This window comes from Erythrolamprus reginae, chromosome 2 (assembly GCF_031021105.1).
Source record: "Erythrolamprus reginae isolate rEryReg1 chromosome 2, rEryReg1.hap1, whole genome shotgun sequence".
NCBI lineage: Eukaryota > Metazoa > Chordata > Lepidosauria > Squamata > Dipsadidae > Erythrolamprus > Erythrolamprus reginae.
Genome location: NC_091951.1, coordinates 193,339,910 through 193,361,299, shown reverse-complemented (window position 1 = coordinate 193,361,299; position 21,390 = coordinate 193,339,910). Strand labels below are relative to the sequence as shown.

The 21,390-nt window shown below is 43.0% G+C and overlaps 1 protein-coding gene across 3 annotated transcripts in view; it reads right to left on the bottom strand.

Annotated features, from left to right (window-relative positions):
• The window catches only part of STAT6 (signal transducer and activator of transcription 6), a 121,362-nt gene that overhangs the window by 45,754 nt on the left and 54,218 nt on the right, over positions 1 to 21,390 (bottom strand). For all 3 annotated transcript variants that reach the window (XM_070740970.1, XM_070740971.1, XM_070740969.1), the window contains 6 exons: positions 21,071 to 21,212; positions 18,454 to 18,537; positions 16,020 to 16,146; positions 7,870 to 7,931; positions 2,427 to 2,584; positions 833 to 952 (listed from right to left, as the gene is read on the bottom strand). In XM_070740970.1, the coding sequence (XP_070597071.1) occupies positions 833 to 952; positions 2,427 to 2,584; positions 7,870 to 7,931; positions 16,020 to 16,146; positions 18,454 to 18,537; positions 21,071 to 21,212 (693 nt within the window). The remainder of the gene's footprint in view (positions 1 to 832; positions 953 to 2,426; positions 2,585 to 7,869; positions 7,932 to 16,019; positions 16,147 to 18,453; positions 18,538 to 21,070; positions 21,213 to 21,390) is intronic.

Here is a 21,390-nt window from a genome sequence, read left to right as displayed (position 1 = left end):
GGAAGCTGCTTTTGGATTTTAGCATGAAACCCAAACAAATGAAATTATGTTATAAGGATTTATGACTAGAAAAAATAAGTAACAGAAAAAATGAAAGTTATGTTGCAAACTTAGAGTACGAGGTCTTTGTAAATTTAGGCTCATACGTGCTGTAGAAGAAAATCTGAAATCTTTGTGTGTCTTTTCCTTTCTGCACTTTTGACTTTTTCTATTGTATTACTTTTTCTTCTTTTATCTTTCTACTTTAAACAAACCAAATAAAGTCATCTCAAAGTGCAGATTGCGCAAAGAAACAAAAGAAACAGTAGGGTATATAATGTTGTGAAAGAAGATAGCACAAACTGATTATAAATAACAGCATACCATTGCATCGTGGCCAATATGAGTAATTGGAACATCTGTATAAGTTATTGTGTCCTTGTTATAAAAATGTCATGGGAAACATAAGGAGGCAAAAATGAGCAAGATAAAATATTGTGAGATTTCCAAGTACAAACTGATAAAGTCTTGGCACATTACACTAGATTTATAGTTGAAAATAAGAAAGTGTGGATAATTAAAATGGTAATATTGGGATAGCAAAATAGAAGACAAAGGATCTAAAAGTATCAAGCTCTGAAAATCAAAATTGAAAGATGGCATAGACTAGTTGTGGTGGTCACAGTGATTACCAGCACATTGGGTATCATACCAAAAAGTCTTGGATGACAAATAGGAAACCTGCATATTGGTAAAACGAAACAACAGACAATAATCCCCATTCTAGGCAGAGCATGAAAAGAGACACCACTGGGAAAGAAAGATAGTACTTTAAGAGAGGGATTCTCCTTACTTTTGTATAAGAGATTTGAATGTATTGTCCAGATGTTCTCGAATATGAGATTGAAGCTCAATTCCAGATGTAATCAACTGCTGGCGAAACTGGAACCAAATATCTACTAGGCACTCCAACCTGTTAGAAACATGACAAATTTATATCCCAGACTGAAATCCCTCTAAACCATCCATCTAAACCAAGTTCCAAGAGTCAAGCAAACTTTTCAAGGGGTATAGCAGTCACTTTTTACTAAGCGCTAAAGATGGGCCCCATTTGTATTAAGGGTTAAAACAAAATTGCATAACTTTTGCCCTCCAAAAGTTTTGGATTATGGTACAGTTCCCTTATTTCCCATGGCATTAGGCTATAGTAGATCCTTCATGATCAAGAACAATCAAACATCAGTACTGGACTCAAATTGTCTACATGGCTGCCCAGTCTAGAAGGGATTCTATGTCATGTGCAGTTTTGTAAAGTATGTATAACAGAATAACAGAGTTAGAAGGACCTTGTAGGTCAGTGATGGCAAACCTATGGCACGAGTGCCACAGGTGGCACGCAGAGCCACAGCTCAGCTCCAATGTGCATTAGAGTGCTGGCCAGCTGATTTTTGGCTTGCACAGAGGCTCTGGGAGAGTGTTTTTGCCTTCCAAAGAGCCTCTGGAGGGATGGGGGAAGGCATTTTTACCCTCCCTCGGCTCCGGGGAAGACTTTGCAGCCTGGGGAGGGTGAAACATGAGTCTACTGGGCCCACCAGAAGTTGGAAAGTAGGCTGTCTCCGGCCTCCAGAGGGCTTCTGGGATCCGGGGGAAGCTAATTTTGCCATCCCCTGTTATGCCGGGCTTCACATTACGAGCCCCAATTAAGTCAGAAATGTAAATTCAAACACACATGCTGTTGTAAAGTAAACAGAAAGGCCATTTATCCAAAATAAAGCTGTGCAGTGATGGCGAACCATTTTTTGCTCAGGTGCCAAAAGGGGGCACACGTGTGCGATAATGCAATGCCCTCCCCCACATATGCGTGCATAACCCCCCGCTATGCCCTCCCCCATGCATGTACATAGGGCTCACTGAAGCCTCTGAACTTCCAGTAGGCCCACTGGGCCATTTTTCGCCCTCCTTGGACTTCAGGGGAGTCTCCAGAGGTTTTCCTGAAGCCTGAAGAGGGCGAAAACGACCTCTCTCCCAACCTCCGGAAGACCAAAAACCAGCTGGTCAGCACACACATGCATAGTGGAGCTGACATAGGACAACGTCTCATGTTCTCTCAGACATGTTTCTGCGTACCACCTGTGGCACACGTGCCATAGGTTCGCCATCACTGATATAGAGGTTAGAAATTTTCTTTTCCTTGATATGTAGGCCACTTCATGCATCCAGGGTCTGACAAGCAAATATCAACATTTACACTTCTACCAACACCACTAGACTCTTCTAGATATAGTAACATTAACCACAGTAGATCCATAAGAGACATTGCCACGCCAATTTTGCATTCAGCTTCTTCTTTAAGTAGTATTAAAAGTTGGGTTGCTAAACCACTGACAGATCCAGAATGTTAGCATCCCATGCGACAAGAGGTAACACATTCTTTCTGCCCAACTCACCTCTTTTGCAGCGGGGACAAGTCCTCTTCAAATGGAGTTCCATTCCCACCCAGTTGCTGCTGCCTCTTCCAAATCAGAAGCCTCATCAGAACCTTCTTCTTGACCTCTTCCAACTCACTGTCCATCTTCATGAATAGTCCTTGGAGGCTTTGAAGAGACTAGGAAAAGGAATACATGAGTACATATGAAGAAAATGACATCCGTCAGATATGCAGCAGAGAACTCTTGTTAGGGCATCCTAGTTGTGTGATTGTTAGGAAAAGACATCAATGACCCACATGTAGAACTTGACCTAATGTATCAACAGAGCTTATCTCGTACTTGTCCACCTGTCTGGGAAGAGTTTGATCTGGTGACACCTGATGAAGTGGACAAGGCCATTGGAGCTGTGAGTTCCGCCATCTGTTTACTGGATCCATGTCCCTCCTGGCTGGTTTCGGCCAGCAGGGAGGTGACACGGAGCTGGGTCCAGGAGATTGTCAATGCTTCTCTGGGGAGGGGGGCCTTCCCAGCTCCCTACAAGGAAGCACTTGTGCACCCCCTCCTCAAGAAGCCTTCCCTGGACCCAGCCATTCTCAATAACTATCGCCCAGTCTCCAATCTTCCCTTTATGGGGAAGGTTGTTGAGAAGGTGGTGGCACTCCAGCTCCAGCAGTCCTTGAAAGAAGCCAATTATCTAGGCCCTCAGCAGTCAGGATTCAGGCCCGGCTACAGCATGGAAACTGCTTTGGTCACTCTGATGGATGATTTCTGGCGGGCCCGGGACAGAGGTTTATCCTCTGTCCTGGTGCTCCTTGACCTCTCAGCGGCTTTTGATACCATCGACCATGGTATCCTTCTGCGCCGGCTGGAGGGGTTGGGAGTGGGAGGCATTGTTCTTCAGTGGTTCTCCTCCTACCTCTCCAGTCGGTCACAGTTGGTGTTAGTGGGGGGGTCAGAGAGCAACCTAGAGGTTGCTCCCTTGTGGGGCACCTCAGGGGTCTGTCCTCTCCCCCCTACTATTTAATATCTACATGAAACCGCTGGGTGAGATCATCCAAGGGCATGGGGTGAAGTATCATCAGTATGCAGATAATACCCAGCTTTACATCTCCACCCCTTGTCCAGTCAGTAAAGCAGTGGAAGTGATGTGCCAGTGTCTGGAGGCTGTTGGGGTCTGGTGGGTGTCAACAGACTCAAACTCAACCCGGATAAGACGGAGTGGCTGTGGGTTTTGCCTCCCAAAGATCAATCCCATCTGTCCGTCCATTACCCTGGGGGGGGGAATCACTGACCCCCTCGGAGATGGTCCGCAACTTGGGCGTCCTCCTCGATCCACAGCTCATAGCTGTGGCGAGGGGGGCGTTTCCCCAGGTCCACCTGGTGTACCAGTTGTGGCCCTATTTGGACCAGGAGTCACTGCTCACAGTCACTCATGCCCTCATCACCTCGAGGCTCGACTACTGTAACGCTCTCTACATGGGGCTACCTTTGAAAAGTGTTCAGAAACTCCAGATCGTGCAGAATGCAGCTGCGAGAGCTATCATGGGCTTTCTTAATTATGCCGACGTCACACCAACACTCTGCAGTCTGCATTGGTTGCCAATCAGTTTCCAGGCACAATTCAAAGTGTTGGTTATGACCTATAAAGCCCTTCATGGCACTGGACCAGATTATCTCAAGGACCGCCTTCTGCTGCACGAATCCCAGCGACCAGTTAGGTCCCACAGAGTGGGTCTTCTCCGGGTCCCGTCAACTAAACAATGCCGTTTGGCGGGACCCAGGGGAAGAGCCTTCTCTGTGGCGGCCCCGGCCCTCTGGAACCAACTCCCCCCAGATATCAGAGTTGCCCCCACCCTCATTGCCTTTCGTAAGCTCCTTAAAACCCACCTCTGTCGTCAGGCATGGGGGAATTGAGATATTCCCTTCCCCATGGCTTATTAAAAGATTATGCATGGTATGTCTGTATGTATGATTGGTCTCTTAAATTGGGGTTTCTTTTTAAAATTAACTTAAATATTAGATTTGTTTATATTGTTTTATTACTGTTGTTAGCCGCCCCGAGTCTGCGGAGAGGGGCGGCATACAAATTTGATTAATAAATAAATAATAAAATATTTTACACTGAAGGAATTGGGGAATTCCAGAGAATTTTCCCCTGCTCAATATTCAACTGGGCATGGAAACAATGCTAACAGGATGTTTTTAGCACGTTTAGGATTAACTTTGTCCTTTCCCAGAAATCTTATTTTTTTTTTAAAAAAAACGAGGATATGTTGGATATGTTTGCCACTTTGTTTGTAAAAAACAATAAAAGCAAGAAATAAACGGATAAAAACAAATAAAAACAAACCGTATTTTCTCCCAAATAAGATTTTGTGTTATATATTTTTTGAACCCTGAAATAAGTGCTTGGCTTTATTGTCACGCACTCAAAAGCCCGATTGGGCTTATTATCAGGGGATGTCTTATTTAGGGAGAAACAGAGTATTCTATTATTACTTCTTAATAGGGCTGAAATCAATGGCTTGGTGTGTGTTACGTTTTCATAGATTTTCACAGGTATAGGTATGTATTTGGTGTGTTTGGGTTTTTTTCTCCATGTATCGAGAGTGTTTTTGTGACGTTTTGAAGAGATCACACTCGTCATCTTCAGACACCTTCTTCATAAATCCACTTCAACATCAATAACATTTCTTCATACAATGTATTTGTTGTCTCCTGATAAGCCACTAATAGTTTAATATTTTAAAAGTTACTGTATATTCCACCATCATTCCAATATTCTAATTATCTAAGGACACCAAAAAGGCCATTTTTTAGTAAGTTTCAATTAGTTCTCTGAGTTCCCTAAATTTGTAGTCCTTGAAAGCTGCACGTTTCAATATACTTTTTACACACTGCTAATAATATTGATTAACAACCAATGCAAAAAAAAAAAAAGGCTGTAAAATCAGGCATGGCCACGTGATAACCCACTTAACAATTGGTTCAATTTATTATTTTAATTCCATACTCAGTTATGGTCATAAGTCAATCATGAACGGCTCAGGAATTCTGGAAGTTGAAGCCCACAAGTCATAAAAGAGCCAGGGTTCCCCATTTCCAATATACAGTAGCAGTGATGGCGAACCTATGGCACGGGTGCCACAGGTGGCAAACAGAACCATATCTGTTGACACACAAGCTGTTGTCCTTGCTCAGTTCCAGAGTGCCTGTGTGTGCCGGCCAGCTGATTTTTGGCTTATACAGAGGCTCTGGGAGGGCATTTTTGGCTTCCAGAGAGCCTCCGGAGGGATGGGTAAAGGCCTTTCTACCTTCTCCCAGCTCGAGGGAAACCTTTGGAGCCTGGGGAGGGTGAAACACAAGCCTACTGGGCCCACCAGAATTTGGGAAACAGGCCATTTCTGGCCTCCAGTGGGCCTCCGGGGGGGTGGAGGAAGCTGTTTTTGCACTCCCCAGGCATTGTATTATGGGTGTGGGCATTTTCAGCATCCGAGGAAAAAATGGTTCACCATCACTGCAATAGAGAGTCTCAATTTTTTTGCCAGTTTTTCAATGTACAAACAGAACAAAACTTGAGGACAAGCTCCTCATTAGAAGAAGATTTTCTCAATTTCTCTTAACGTAAGAAATTATAGATGAATTCTTTTAAAAGAGGAAGAATGGATTTACCATTCCAGGAAGCATTTGCTGAAATATAGCTTTCCTGAAACTCTCTTCCCCTATTGCCACATCAACAACGTCTAATAAATATTTTATTGCATATTAAAACTACAACCCCACAAAAACGAATTCCAACCTTACTGAGGCCCTCTTGAACAAAATCCCCACATTGGAACATACTTTTAAATCATTTCAGATCAAAGAGTGAGCCTAAGCTTAAAATCTACCCAGTTTGCTTGAGTTTTTAATGACAACTACTATTTATATTTGTTATCTTATTTGGCAGTTTCTGTTTAAAGGGGTTTTTTTTTGCATCATAAATTTTTTATTTTTTCTCCAACACCAAATTAAAAAAAAATACAGTTTCCAACACAAAGTCCAGTTTATTGTCAAACATATACATTTTTTTTCCTTTTTACCTTGTAATCATTCAATGGAGGCTCTTATATCTCTTTCTTTCACAAAGTCATGTCATATCTTATATATTCAAAAAACTCTTAAAGTATAGCTTTTCATTATCTAATATTAAAACATTACAATAACCTTTACATTAATCGCTGGTCAACAAATTCATTTCTTATTTAAATCTTACACATCTGACTCATTATTAAAAAAAATGTTTTTAGTTATTTTTAATAGAATCATCATTTAAGTAGTTTCATCGTTCTTTTAGACCAGTAATGATGAACCTTTTTTCCCTCAGGTGCTAAAAGTGTGTATGTGTGATGTGCTATTGCAGATGAATCTTGGGGGGGGGGGGGGAGCTGGTTCCAGAGGGTCGGGGCCGCCACAGAGAAGGCTCTTCCCCTGGGTCCCACCAGACGACACCCACAAGCATAATTCAATGCCTGGAGAGGGCAAAAATGCTCTCCCCTGGATTCCCTTTGGAGGCCAGAAATGGCCCATTTCTGGACCTCCAGTGGACTCAGTAGGCTTTCCTGGAGCCTGGGAAGGGCAAAAACGCCCTCTCCCGTCCCTTGTAGGCCCTCTGGAAGCCGAAAATGAACTCCCAGAGCCTCTGTATGAGCCGAAAATCAGCTGGTCAGCATGCACATGCGCATAGGAGATAAGCTAGGGCAACAGCTCGCGTGCCGGCAGATAGGCTCTGTGTGCTAACTGTGGCACTCGTGCCATAGGTTTGTCATTACTGTTTTAGACCATTTAGAATTAGACTGCCTTCTGCCGCACGAATCCCAGCATCCAGTTAGGTCCCACATAGTTGGTCTCCTCAATGTCCCATCAGCCAGACAATGTCAGCTGGTGGAACCTAGGGGAAAAGCCTTCTCTGTGGGAGCCCTGGCCCTCTAGAATCAACTCCCCCCGGAGATTTGCACTGCCCCCACACTCCTTGCCTTCTGAAAAAGTTTAAAGACTCATCTTTGTCGCCAGGCCTGGAATCATTAGATCTTTCCCCCTGACCAATGTGTGTTTTATGGAATGAATGATTATGAATGGTTTAATTATTTTAGGATTTGTAGGGTTTTTAATTATATTAATTGGATAGGATATACCACTATGTTTCTTATATGTGTTGTGAGACGCCCCAAGTCCTCGAAGAGGGGCGGCATTCAAGTCAAATGAATGAATGAATGGATGGATGAATAAATGAATGAATGAATGAATGAATGAATGAATGAATGAATGAATAAATAAATAAATAAATAAATAAAATGGGAACTGCCTTAAGGACTCAGAGTTTGGATAGCAAAAAAAGAGGCCAGAGAAAGTCAGTTTAAAAAGATGAAAACAGCAAATAAACTCAAGACTCCATAATAAATTTGTAATCTTGGTAACTTACACTTGCTGGCAGGTTCTCTTGTGTTGGAAATTGACAGTCCAGTGAGTTTTGTGACAGTGGAGCTGAGGATCAGAAATGCAGGGTTAACAACAACTATAGAAGGTTTTCACATACAAGCTAATTAATACAAACATTTTAGGCCATCATTTTTTCTTTCCTTTATTGAAAGTTGGACACAAATTTCCCCACTTATAGTAAAATAATATTCAGGGGATCTCCTCAGGGATCCGTCTCCACTGATAATGTAATTAATGTAGACTAACCCACCACTTTTCTAGTAGGATTGCGAGGCAGATATGATCTGAATGGAATGAATGAATGAATGAAATTTACTAGCATCCATATTTTTCAAGGCAATCATATTAATAAAATAACTCTTAGACATTATATATCCAAAATATATTTTTAAATGGGTTTATAAGGCTTTAAACTTTGTATTTTAGAGGTACAGTAGCTGTGTTAAAAACAAAAGTTTATTTCAGGGGAAATTTAAAAAGAAACAGCATGAGAGAAATTTGTGCAAAAAACATATCTTGGGGAAGCTAGAACATGCATTATGGAAATAACAAATGACAAAGAGATACAGGTAGTTCTCGTTTAATGATTGCTTCATTTAGTGACTGTTCGCAGTTACAAAAGTGATGAAAAAGTAACTTTATGACCAATCCTCACATTTATAACTTTCACAGTGTATAAACCAAAGGAAAGCTAAAATAAGACCATGAGCATGGTTGTGATTTCTAAAGAATGGACGGAAAAAGTGACACAGCAGCAGAGATGGTAAAATTAATTGTTTTAATTAAATAAACAATGTATCCAGTTTTGCTTCTACTTGGAAAAAGACTGTTTTGTGCTCAAAACAGGAAAAAATATATGAAATTTTGGGTGATCCGCTTAGTTTGCTGCTATAGATGTGGCAAATATTTACTAATGATGTAGAAGTAAAAATTTGATATACAGTGATCCCTCGAGTTTCGCGTCCTCGAGCATCGCGAAAGGGCTATATCGCGAGTTTTCAACCCGGAAGTAAACTCCACCATCTGCGCATGCGTGCCTTTTTTCTATGGCCACGCATGCGTAGATAGCGGAGTTTACCGCCGGGCAGATAAGCTGCTGGGCAGCTTCCCTGGGTCTTCCCCCTCTTGCCCCGGTAAGACCCCAGCGGCGGCGCGAGCAACGGCGTGGGCGGGCGGCTGGCACGCGCGGGGACACCCCAGCTCCGCTTCCCAGCTGGGAAGCAGCCCCAGCAACGGCGTGGGCGGGCGGGCGGTGCGCGCGCGCTTGGGGAAACCCCAGCTCCGCTTCCCAGCTGGGAAGCGGCCCCAGCAACGCGCGCGTGCTTGGGGACATCCCAGCTCCGCTTCCCAGCTGGGAAGCTGCCCCAGCAACGGCGTGGGCGGGCGGGCGGTGCGCGCGCGCTTGGGGAAACCCCAGCAGATGGTGTTTTTACTTCCGCACCGCTACTTCGCGAAAAATCGATCATCGCTTGGGGTCCTGGAACGGAACCCTTGCGATGATCGAGGGACCACTGTAACTCTTATTTTGTACTTTAATGCATCAAAAAAGTGGCTTTTTTTCCCTTTACTTCTATTCCCCTTCTTTTTCCTTCCCCATTTTTTCTTTCGTTTTTATTTTATTTATACAGTATATATCTCATCTTTATTGTTTTGATAAATAAGTCAAGGTGTGAACGTACACAATATTCTTTCTTCCTCCTGTTTTCCTCCAAAACATCCTGTGAACTGGGTTGGATTGAAAAAGAGTGACTAGCCCAAAGATACCCAGCTGGCTTTCACAGGAAGACAGGACTAAGTCTCACAATGTCCCACTTTCTAGCCTTATATCTCATAGTTTCCTGGCTTCTAGCCTGGGTCTTTAATCCCCAAGCCAAACTGATTCTCCTTATTATCTTCATTTCTTTCTGTATTTGGTATATTTTCAGAAAAACTTCAATAAAACTTGTATAATGTGGGTTTCATTTAGCGACTAGTTTGTTAACGACTGAGTTGTGCGTCCTGTGGTCACCAAAGAAGGCAGTGGTAGGTTTCAAACATATTTTTACTACCAGTTCTGTGGGTGCGGCCAGAGGTGAGCTGCTAAGGTGGAACGGTGACATGTGCTCGTCCCCGTGGCTTTGAGCGGTAGCGGAGTCCAGCGCAATTATGCTACTGCACCTGTGCAGGTAGCAAAATCATATGCAGAGCTGCAGGTGGACCCATGTTTCGGTGCTTCTTTTTGGTTTCACCTGCGCGCAGAAGCAAAAAAAATCACACCAAAACACAGGCGCACCTGCGTCTCCGCACGTGATTTTGCTACCTGCACGGGTGCAGTAGCATAATTCTGCTGGACTCCGCTACCACTCAGAGTCACGGGGACGAGCAAACGTCACCGTTCCACCTTAGCAGCCCACCTCTGGGTGTGGCATGGCTTGGTGGGTGTGGCATGGCTTGGTGGGTGTGGCATGGCTTGGTGGGTGTGGCATGGCTTGGTGGGTGTGGCATGGCTTGGTGGGTGTGGCATGGCTTGGTGGGTGTGGCATGGCTTGGTGGGTGTGGCATGGCTTGGTGGGTGTGGCATGGCTTGGTGGGTGTGGCATGGCTTGGTGGGTGTGGCATGGCCTGGTGGGTGTGGCATGGCCTGGTGGGTGTGGCATGGCCTGGTGGGTGTGGCATGGCCTGGTGGGTGTGGCATGGCCTGGTGGGTGTGGCATGGCCTGGTGGGTGTGGCATGGCCTGGTGGGTGTGGCATGGCCTGGTGGGTGTGGCATGGCCTGGTGGGTGTGGCATGGCCTGGTGGGTGTGGCATGGCCTGGTGGGTGTGGCATGGCCTGGTGGGTGTGGCATGGCCTGGTGGGTGTGGCATGGCTTGGTGGGTGTGGCATGGCTTGGTGGGTGTGGCATGGCTTGGTGGGTGTGGCATGGCTTGGTGGGTGTGGCATGGCTTGGTGGGTGTGGCATGGCTTGGTGGGTGTGGCATGGCTTGGTGGGTGTGGCATGGCTTGGTGGGTGTGGCATGGCTTGGTGGGTGTGGCATGGCTTGGTGGGTGTGGCATGGCTTGGTGGGTGTGGCATGGCAGGGGAAGGATACTGTAAAATCCCCATTCCCACCCTACTCCAGGGGAAGAATACCACAAAATCCCCATTTCTTCCCCATCAGCTGGGACTCAGGAGGCAGAGAATAGATGGGGGTGGGGCTAGTCAGAGGTGGTATTTACCGGTTCTCCGAACTGCCCAAAATTTCCACTACCGGTTCTCCAGAGCTGCTCAGAACCTGCTAAAACCCACCTCTGAAAGGAGGACTGCCTGTACCCATTTTTATCCCAATTGGTGTTTTAAAACAATCAATTAAAAATAAGACCCATTGGAATGGCCTTTTAAAATTGCAGTGATTCAAATCAAATGACAAAAAATGAATTTAGACACAGAACGTTTTAAAATAGCTGCAGTATTTCCTAGATGGCTGTTGCCCGAAGCCATTTTGCAGTCCTGGAAAAAGGTTTGCTTGGTATCACTGCCCTGAGTGGCTTCGAGAAGGGTGGCATAGAAGTCTCATTAATAAATAAATAAAATAAATAATGTGTTCCTGGCAGATGCTATGCACAGGCCCAGATTCGCTCCATTTGGCCCTTCACCTCCATATCTCTATATAGATTGATCGCCTTTCAAATATTGACAACAAAATGGGTCAGATATGTGCTAGTACAAAGATGTATCTTATCTACTGGTGTTAAATGGGAAGTACAGTACTTCACTTATTTGTCCCTGAGCAAACCCAGAGAAAACCTTCTTTGGTTTGCATAATAATCAGTTTATGATTATTTGTCAAGGAATGATAAGAAATGAAAAAAATGAGGAAAAAATCAATAATTACAAATCAATCGAATAACATTAGCTGGCTTAAGACTAAGTGTATTCATAATTTGAAGCAGATGTTAATAGAAAACTGGCAGCTAAATAATAACCAGACTATACACTCACACACTAATTCAATAAAAAGGTATTTCTAAAGTTGTAATATTTTCCCAGAGAGAAAAGAAGCTGATTTTAGAGTCACAAGTGTAGATTCTTAAAATCCCAGAACCAGCAGCTTATGGCAGAAGGAAGTGAAAAGGAAAAACAAAAAGACCCTATTTAGAAGAGCATAAACAGCAACAACAACAATGGGAAGAGTTGAGAGAAATCAGATGTTGGAAAGTACCAGACTTTTAAACTTAGCTCTGATGCAAATGGGAGGTAATAAAGAGCCTTGTGCTCTACTGAAACATGGGAATAACATGGAAGGCCCAGAGTAACTCAAATGGCATCACTCTGGATGAAGATTAGGGAGCAGAGCAGAGGTGGGATCCTCCAGTTCGGACCAGTTTGCCCAAACTGGTAGCGATCTACCAGTGACGTCACAATGACATCAGAGAACCTGTGCTGGTCCATGGGTTCTGCCATCTGTTTTTTTTCCCCTAGAATTTTTTTTCCAATTTCTTTTTTTGAATTTTTCCCAAACTTTTTTTTTATCTGCACATGTGCAGAAGCCAGGTTTGCAGCACTGTGTGTACGGCTGACCTTGTCTTTGGCTTTTTTTGTGTGTGTGTATATTTTAGAAGGGATTTTTTGGGGGGGAATTTTTTTCCGGGTTTTTTATTCTTATGCACATGTGCAGAAACCAAGTTTCCAGCACTGTGCACGTTTGCCATCTTGTTTTTGGCTTTTTTCTTTTTAAGAATTTTTTTGGATCTTTTGCCACTGTGCATGCGCACATTATTGAGGTGCGCCCACGCAGTGCAGGAGAACCGAACTAGCAGCGAGCTAAATTACAACCCATTCCTGGAACAGAGGCAGGACTCAAAGGCAGGTCGCCCATTCTTAATTTTATGTCCTACACAGTAAACAAAGAGACAGCGCTGATGCTATTAGGATGTGGCTGTAACTTCCCTTGCTATCTCTTCCCACTTCTTTTCTTGCTTACCAAAGTCTTTTTTAACTCTTGCCCCAGAAGATTAGACAACTAGGAATTATGTGATGGCTACTATATTATGTGTGATGTCTCTTCCCTTCTCATCAAGCTGCAATGTTCTGGTACAGTCCTTCAAATGTGAATTAGGGCAATAAAAATCCCACCTTCGGGCACAAGAAGTAACAAAGCCGATGTTATAAGGTCATATGATGTTGCAGGGAGCCAATGCTAAAGACAAGTTCCCAACAACCTGGCTTCCCTATGCAAGGAGGAAGTACTAGTAGTTCCTAGTTGGTGGTTACCATTACCAGTAAGTTGTAACCACTCAGTGGATACCTATAGTGTCTCTTTGAAGCCACATGGTTCTGCCCATGTATGAATTTTCTCAGTTTATATACTGTATATATATATTCAAAACAAATAACATGTAACCCTTCCCTGGTACAGAGCTGAAGGGATTAGATACTGTAGCCTAGAGGTAAATTCTCTGCCTTACAAGTCCAAGGTTGCAAGTTCAAGTCCCCACGAGGGTATGGCTAGCTGATGAAGCCAGAATAAGGCTGAACTAGATCTATCCTCCCTTAATTTTCAAGTTCATCAAAAACATGTGACACATATTGTTGTGGTTAGCTCTGGCCCAGCTCCTGCCCCAAGGACTGTGGATGTGGGGGAGACATCCACATGCTGCAAGCCTGTTTTGCCCCTGCTGGAATCTGCTGATGAAGGCTCCTCTGACCAAGAAGACATGAGTGACAGGGAGGAGGAGAGTGTGGCAGACAGCTCAGAAGGAGATCAATTATCTAGCTCCTCCTTGGATTCAGAACAAGAGTTAATGATACAGCCACGCATGCGGAGAGCGATGCATAGGCAACAACAACTGAGAGATTATTATCAAAGAAAATGAGGCCACCTGTGGTTGGGTGGGCCTGTGGTGATTAGTGAGGCTGCTATAAATAGCAGCCTGTGGGGTTTGGCCATTGTGGAGGATTATCTGATCATTGTGTTTCGTGCCTGCTTTACTGACTTTGACCTTTTGTGTGCTGATTTTTTCCCCGCTTTGAAACTAAAGCAGAGCAAAGTGTGTTTCACTTTGTGAAAGAAGAAGGACTGTGAATTGCCTCACAGCTGCAAGCTAAGTATCACAGTACTGATAAGGGACTTGTACCAATTACCAGTTTGTTTGGAGACCAGTGCTCTTTGCTATACCAAAAAAGGGCTTAGGTTAAGTGAATTTTCATTATAAATAACATTGTTTTGAATTTTCAAATGTGTGTGTGTCTGAAATTTGTACCTGTGAATTTTTGGGAGGAGTCTACCAGAGAGCCCGACAGAACACATACAGAATATAATTTATTGGTTATGAATAAATTAATAGCCTTGGAAATGGCCCTGGGTTGGGCCGAGAGGCAAAAAAAGGAGCTGTGATGTTCCTTCAAGTGATGCTTTTTATTGGTTATGCTTTTTATTGGTTTTATATAAGTGAGAATTTATTTATTTATTTATTTATTTATTCATTCATTCATTCATTCATGCATGCATGCATGCATTCATTCATTCATGTATTTATTTATTGCATTTATATGCCGCTCACTCCAAATGGACTCTGAACAGCTAACAACATGTATAAATACAATATAAGTAAAAAACCAACAAAAAGCATCACTAAAAATCACATGTATTACAAAACCATACTGATTTCTTTTCCTCATAGATTGAAGAGGTAGAGGATATGGCAATTTACACATTTTTTTCATCAAGCGTATCTACTACCCGTCTCACTGTCTAAGTGACAGTTTTCAAGTAAAAAGAGATAAAATCCATACAAAAAAATTCTGCAGCAGCATATCTCTTCTTCCCACCTTTGCTGATTTTCCTTTGCATAGTCAATCTGCTATGAAAAAAAGAGGGTATGGGCATCCTAACTTATGTGAGAAAGAATAACTTTCCATTTTAAATATATTTCTTTCAAGGGGGAAAGTTTATTTATTTAAAAGATTTATATGGCCACATTTAAAGCAACTCTGGGTGATTGCTTAAGTACAGTACGGTACCTGCTCCACAAATATAAATTTAGGCCGTTTGTTACTGTCTGGAGATTCTCGGTCATCCAGGTCATGGTTGTCTCAAAGGTACTTTTTCAAAAGGCAGCTGGACTTTTCTTTGTTTTCCTTAAAGACATTTCACTTCTTATCCAAGGAGCTTCATCAGTTGAAACGTCTTCAAGGAAAAAGCACCTTTGAGACAATTACACAACTTATACGTTGAAAGTTTAGAACTAAGACGCCTTAAACAAGATCTAAGTATTGCCCACAAGATCATATGCTGCAATGTCCTGCCTGTCGGCGACTACTTCAGCTTCAACCACAGATTTAAACTTAATATTAACAGCTCCAAACTTGACTGTAAAAAATATGACTTCAGTAACCGAGTTGTCGAAGAGTGGAACTCATTACCGGACTCCAGAATGTCATCCCCAAACCCCCAACACTTTACCCTTAGATTATCTACGGTTGACCTATCCAGATTCCTAAGAGGTCAGTAAGAGGTGAGTACAAGTGCACTAGAGTGCCTTCCGTCCCCTGTCCTATTACCCTCCTATATCTCCTATACCTTTCTTCTATTCCTATATCTCTTCTTCTATTCTTTCATTGATATGTTCTATTACTATATCTTCTTTTCTATTATTTCTTAGATATATTCTACTATGAGTATCTCCTCTGTAACCTTCATCATGTATTTTATTATGTGTATATAGATATATACCCACTAAAACCCTCATTGTGTATTGGACAAAATAAACAAACAAATAAAATAAATAAATTTTCTGGAGTAGAGCAACTCTGAAAACTCAAATTGCTTATTAATAGTGAGGATACTCTGCCCCCTCTCCTGCATGCCTATGTAATATATATATTGTACATTACAATATATATTACATATTAACAGACTCTATATAAGAGTTTTCAATAGCTGTACTGTACTGGTCACAGTGAAATATGACATGAGTTTGATCCACTAAAGTGGTTCTTATCTAAGGTGTCCATCTATGGCTAGGATCAAACATGGGGTGTTCTGCTGCCAAGATTCCTTGTTGTATGTGCACCAAGAAAGCAAGACTGGAAGGAATGATATTTTTTGGTACAGTGTTTTCACTATGTTTTCAGTGCCCAGACTTTTCAAATGCGCTTTGTATTTGTTCTCACCTCTGGTATTGCCCTTCATCTGCTGGAGAGCTTGAATCTCCTGAAGTCTGTATTGCAGCTTCTGTAGGCTGAATCGAAACATCAGTTCTTCCCGCTGACGTTCAATGACAAGGGGGATGTGTTGATGCTGCAAGAAGGAGAAATGAGACGTGATTCTGCCTGCTGTGTTTCTTTTAGGACAGGGGTAGGCAAAGTTGGCTCTTCTATGAGCTGTGGACTTCAACTCCCAGAATTCCTGAGCTAGCACGATTGGCTTAAGAATTCTGGGAGTTGAAGTCCACAAGTCATAGAAGAGCCAACTTTGCCTACCCTTGTTTTAGGACAATAATAAAAGTTGGAAGGATACATTTGGGTAATAGAATTTGGAAGGACACATCAAGCCAGAGATCCTACAGGACAGAGACTTTTTACACCAGGGCTGTCAAACTTGTGGCCCACGGGCCGGATGCGTCATATGCTGGCCACGCCCATGTCTGGTTTAACGAAGTTGCAATATGTCACGTGATGCTATACACAACGGAATGCCCCAAGTCAGCAGTCAAAAGAGACTGGAAGCAGCACATTTTTAGCATAGCTTGTATCTCTTGTGCTGATTTTTACAAATACAAGTAGAGAGAAGTAATATTTGATGGAGCTCATAACATGAAAGGCATAGTAATCTTGAGATGCCACGGTCTAGAATGGGTCTTGCAATCACTGGAAGTTATGGGGCTCCTTACCAAAAGATAATAGCTGCCCTATCTCCATTTTAACCATCATCTAACAGATGGGATTTAAGAATCCGAGCAATTGCTATATTTTTCCGAGTATAAGATGCACCAGAATATAAGACGCATCTTAGTTTTAGGGGAAGAAAATAAAGAAAAAAGACCTCTGTCTCCCAGCAATTTGCCATACAGCAGACAGCACAGATGATATACACTGTTTGCTGTGTATTTCTGTGCATGTAAGCCTGACCCATAGAAATAGCAAAGAATTGGAGAAATGTAAATTATGGCAGTATATTAATCCCAGAAAATTTTCTTAAATGTAATCACGCTAACTCCTTTCAATTATTTAAATAGATCTACTCCAAACATGACTAAGTCAGGATTGAACTCAGCTGCTTTTTTATAATACCAAACAGGACACATTTCAGACTATACTTGTACAGAGTTGTTAAAATTGATGTGGCTTTCTAGAAGTAAACATTATTCTCTATTATTTAAAAGAAGATACAATAGCACTGGGCCTCTTCTGATCTGTTATGGTTAGCTCTGGCCCAGCTCCTGCCCCAAGGAATGTGGATGTGGGGGAGACATCCACATGCCGCAAGCCTGTTTTGCTCCCAGTGGAATCTGATGATGAAGGCTCCTCTGACCAAGAAGACCTGAGTGACAGGAAGGAGGAGAGTTTGGCAGACAGCTCAGAAGGAGATCAATTATCTATCTCCTCCTTGGATTTGGAACAAGAGTTAATGAAACAGCCACACATGTGGAGAGCGATGCATAGGAAGCAACAACTGAGAGATTATTATCAAAGAAAATGAGGCCACCTGTGGTTGGGTGGGGCTGTTGTAATTAGTGAGGCTGCTATAAATAGCAGCATGTGGTTTTGGTCAGTGTGGAGGATTATTATCTGATCGTTGTGTTTCGTGCCTGTCTTGCTGACTTCAACCTTTGTGTGGTGATTTTTCCCCGCTTTGAAACTAAAGCAGAGCAAAGTGTGTTTCACTTTGTGAAAGAAGAAGGACTGTGAATTGCCTTACAGCTGCAAGCTAAGTATCTAAGAACTGATAAGGGACTTGTACAAATTACCAGGTTGTTTGGAGACGAGTGCTCTTTGCTATACAAAAAGACTGCTTAGTTTATTTGAATTTCCGTTATAAAGAACATTGTTTTGAATTTTCAAACGTGTGTGTGTCTGAAATTTGTACCTTTGAATTTTCGGGAGGATTCTACCAGGGAGCCCGACAGAACATGATCCAGCACTTATTTTAAAAGCTTCTTCATTTTGTTAAGTTGTCCAGATCAATAACAAAGCAGTCTTTAAAAAAATAAGTCTAATAATTTGAACATGCTACAGACATTTATAGTTATTGACTTACCTCTTGCATCCAGATTCAGCAAGTGATTAGCACAAAAAAATAACATTCTGCCTCTGCTTCTCTCTCCTAATTTGCCTACTTCCAGCTAGTTTCAGTTTCAGTTTAGCACATGGCAAATCAGCTGATACTGAGTCGCTTGGCTTAACAGACTCTGCTCTGTTTGCTGCAAGGAGGTAAATTGCTGGGAGGCAGAGGCCAAATAGTGTGGGTGACTGGATAAGTGGGACTACATTCAGTGTATAAGACGCATCCAAGTTTTCATTCTTTTTGGTGGGGTAAAAAATTATGTCTTATACTCCGAAAAATACAGCATTTAGGTGTCAGAAACAGATATGGAAAATATCTTACCTGTTGCTGAACTGCTGCTTGTTCGGCTTCCAAGATCCTTTTTATAACATTTGCCAGTTGTAGTGGATCTTTCCGGTATCTGCTCTATAATTATTAAGAAGGTGGCAAATGTTAATACCTGTCGTCCTTCTTCCCTTCCGCTATTCTTCCCCGTAACAAGTTCACCTAGAATTGCTGTACCAGCTAATTTTATTTATTTATTTAGTAAAATTCTACACCACCCATCTTGCCTAAGTGACTCTGGGCAGTTTATAACAAACTAATAAAACCATATAAACATCTAAATAAAAGCATAGATTAAAAAGAGTTAAGAACAAGTTAAAACATGCAAGTTTATTTATTTATTCCTTTCAGATTCCGGGAAGTGAAGCACCTACCTATACATCTCTCAAGTGATTATAAATCACAAATCGTGCAAAGAGGACTTTCTTTAGGTCAATGCAGATTTGATGTTTGTTTACAAAAAGAGAACAGATACACCGTGAATTATTACTCCTAGGCCAGGTTTCATATTTTTAATTGTTACGAAATATTCAGAACTGGAACGCTCCGGGCATTCTGGTACAACCCATTCTGTCATTTCAGGACACTATCTCATATACTGTGCATAACAGGTTTACATATCCATGTTTCTTACATTGCAGCTCTAATGGAGGTCTTGAAGTTCTGAAATACCTAAGGGATTCCCTTTCTTAAAATGCCCTTGTTGAAGGAAGACTGAGCCAAGGTAGTCCCTGAACATCACTAGAAGTAAGTTAGATTCCATTCTTGAAGCTCAAAGAGCCTCCTAACAATCAGGGTAATTTTTGCATGTGGCCCTGACTTCCTTCTGTTGCAATTTCAAGATTCTGCACAAACAGGAAACCCCTGGCTGCAAAAGCAAGTAGCAATGCAGAAGCAGGAATGAATCAAAATATAGTGTGTTGTATGGCAATTCTGTGGAGTCATGGCAACTGGCAAGGCTGCATAAAAATATCTTAATTCTGCTGCGTCTCCAAGCCTCTGGTGGAGAGGGAGGGAGATGTCCCAGCCCACTGTTCCTGCAGCCAATGTGGAAACGGCAGTGTGAGAACAGCCACCGCCAAGTGTGAGCGGGTGCAGGGGCAGGAACAGTGGGCTGGCGATGCAGCAGAAGCCTGCTTGGGCAGGGAGACAGGGAAGCCCCAGGATGGCTGGCAGCTCTGTTCCATTCCCTCTGATGGGTTCCAACGTGCCCTCTCTGCTAGCAGAAGGAGACGTCGCCAGCAGGGAGGCGAGCTTCCCCCAGGAAGAACGGAAGGAGTGCCATAAATAGTAAGAGGCGCCAGCCAGGAAACAATCATGCTCCCTTGTAGTAGAAGAGGGTTGCCAGTCCTAACGCCCATGCTAGACGCTGCCCAGACCGCAAGGCTGGCAGGAGGAGGAGGAGCAGCGGCGGCAGACCATTCGCGCAGGCAAAATTTGGCGCAGGAGGCTTTTCAGGCCCCAAACGGCGGGAATGCATGGGTGGCGCATGTGTGGGGATGCTCACATGTGCAATGTGGAGTGCATGCACTGGTGGAGCGGGATGTGCATGAATTTGCAGGTAGGGCACGCGTTGCATTGTGGGTGTCGGCATGTAGGTATGCTATCACAAAGGTACACACACACTTTTGGCATGCAAACAGAAAAGGATTCACCATCACTGATCTAGGGAATTCAATTCAATTCAATTTATTAGATTTGTATGCCGCCCCTCTCCGAAGACTCGGGGCAGCTCACAACGATAAAAACAATATTCTAGCGAAAACAAATCTAATATTAAAAGCACATAAAAACCCTATCATATTTAAAAACAAACAACACATACATACCCAAAATATAAAAAAGCCTGGGGGAAAGGTGTCTCAACTCCCCCATGCCTGGCGGTATAGATGGGTCTTGAGTAATTTACAAAAGACAAGGAGGGTGGGGGCAGTTCTAATCTCCGGGGGGAGTTGATTCCAGAGGGCCGAGGCTCTTTCCCTGGGGCCCGCCAAACGACATTGTTTAGTCGACGGGACATGGAGAAGGCCAACTCTGTGGGACCTTATCGGTCGCTGGGATTCGTGTGGTAGCAGGCGGTTCCGGAGGTACTCTGGTCCAATGCCATGTAGGGCTTTAAAGTTCATAACCAACACTTTGAATTGTGACCAGAAACTTATCTGCAGCCAATGCAGGCCACGGAGTGTTGCAGAGACATGGGCGAATCTAGGAAGCCCCACGATGGCTCTCGCGGGCGCATTCTGCACTATCTGAACTTTCCGAACACATAGTGATGGGCTCCTACGGGAATGGTCAGGAATGCAGTTCCAGTAGCAAAATTTGGAGTTCCACCCCAGAGCACCCAATTTGCACTGAAAGATGTTGAAACAAAATGCATAAGCCATGCCCACAGTGTGGTAGTAAAAATTTTGATAGCCCATCACTGGCTTAACTGTTTAGTTAAACTAAAAAGCCCAGTTCCCACTATTTTTTAAAAAGGAGAGAACAGTAGAAGGGACTTTTGTTTCTTCTGCTGTCTAGAAAAGAAGGTGGAAGTTTAAACTACGGGACCCAGCATTACGATGGAGGAAACACAAACAATTGTGACATATCATGTTCACATGACCTCCCCTACCTCAATGTTGGCAACAAACTGGAGAATCTGAGCCGCAGAATTGCAGTTCTTCTTGGCAAGTTCTTGTATCTTCCCCACCATGGCAGACAGCAGCCTTCCAGCCAGAAGAGTACAGAAAGAATCTGATCTGTTGAGAAATTCCCTAGGGGGAACAGGAGAGGCAGGGAAATGGGACAACAAAGGTAAAAATAAAAAAGGGTATCATACCCCTATCCAGCAGATTACATACTAACACACTTCACCTTCACAGATTTTACAGTTATCCCTCGCTACTTCATGGTTCATCTTTTGCAGATTCGCTACTTCACGGGTTTTCAAAG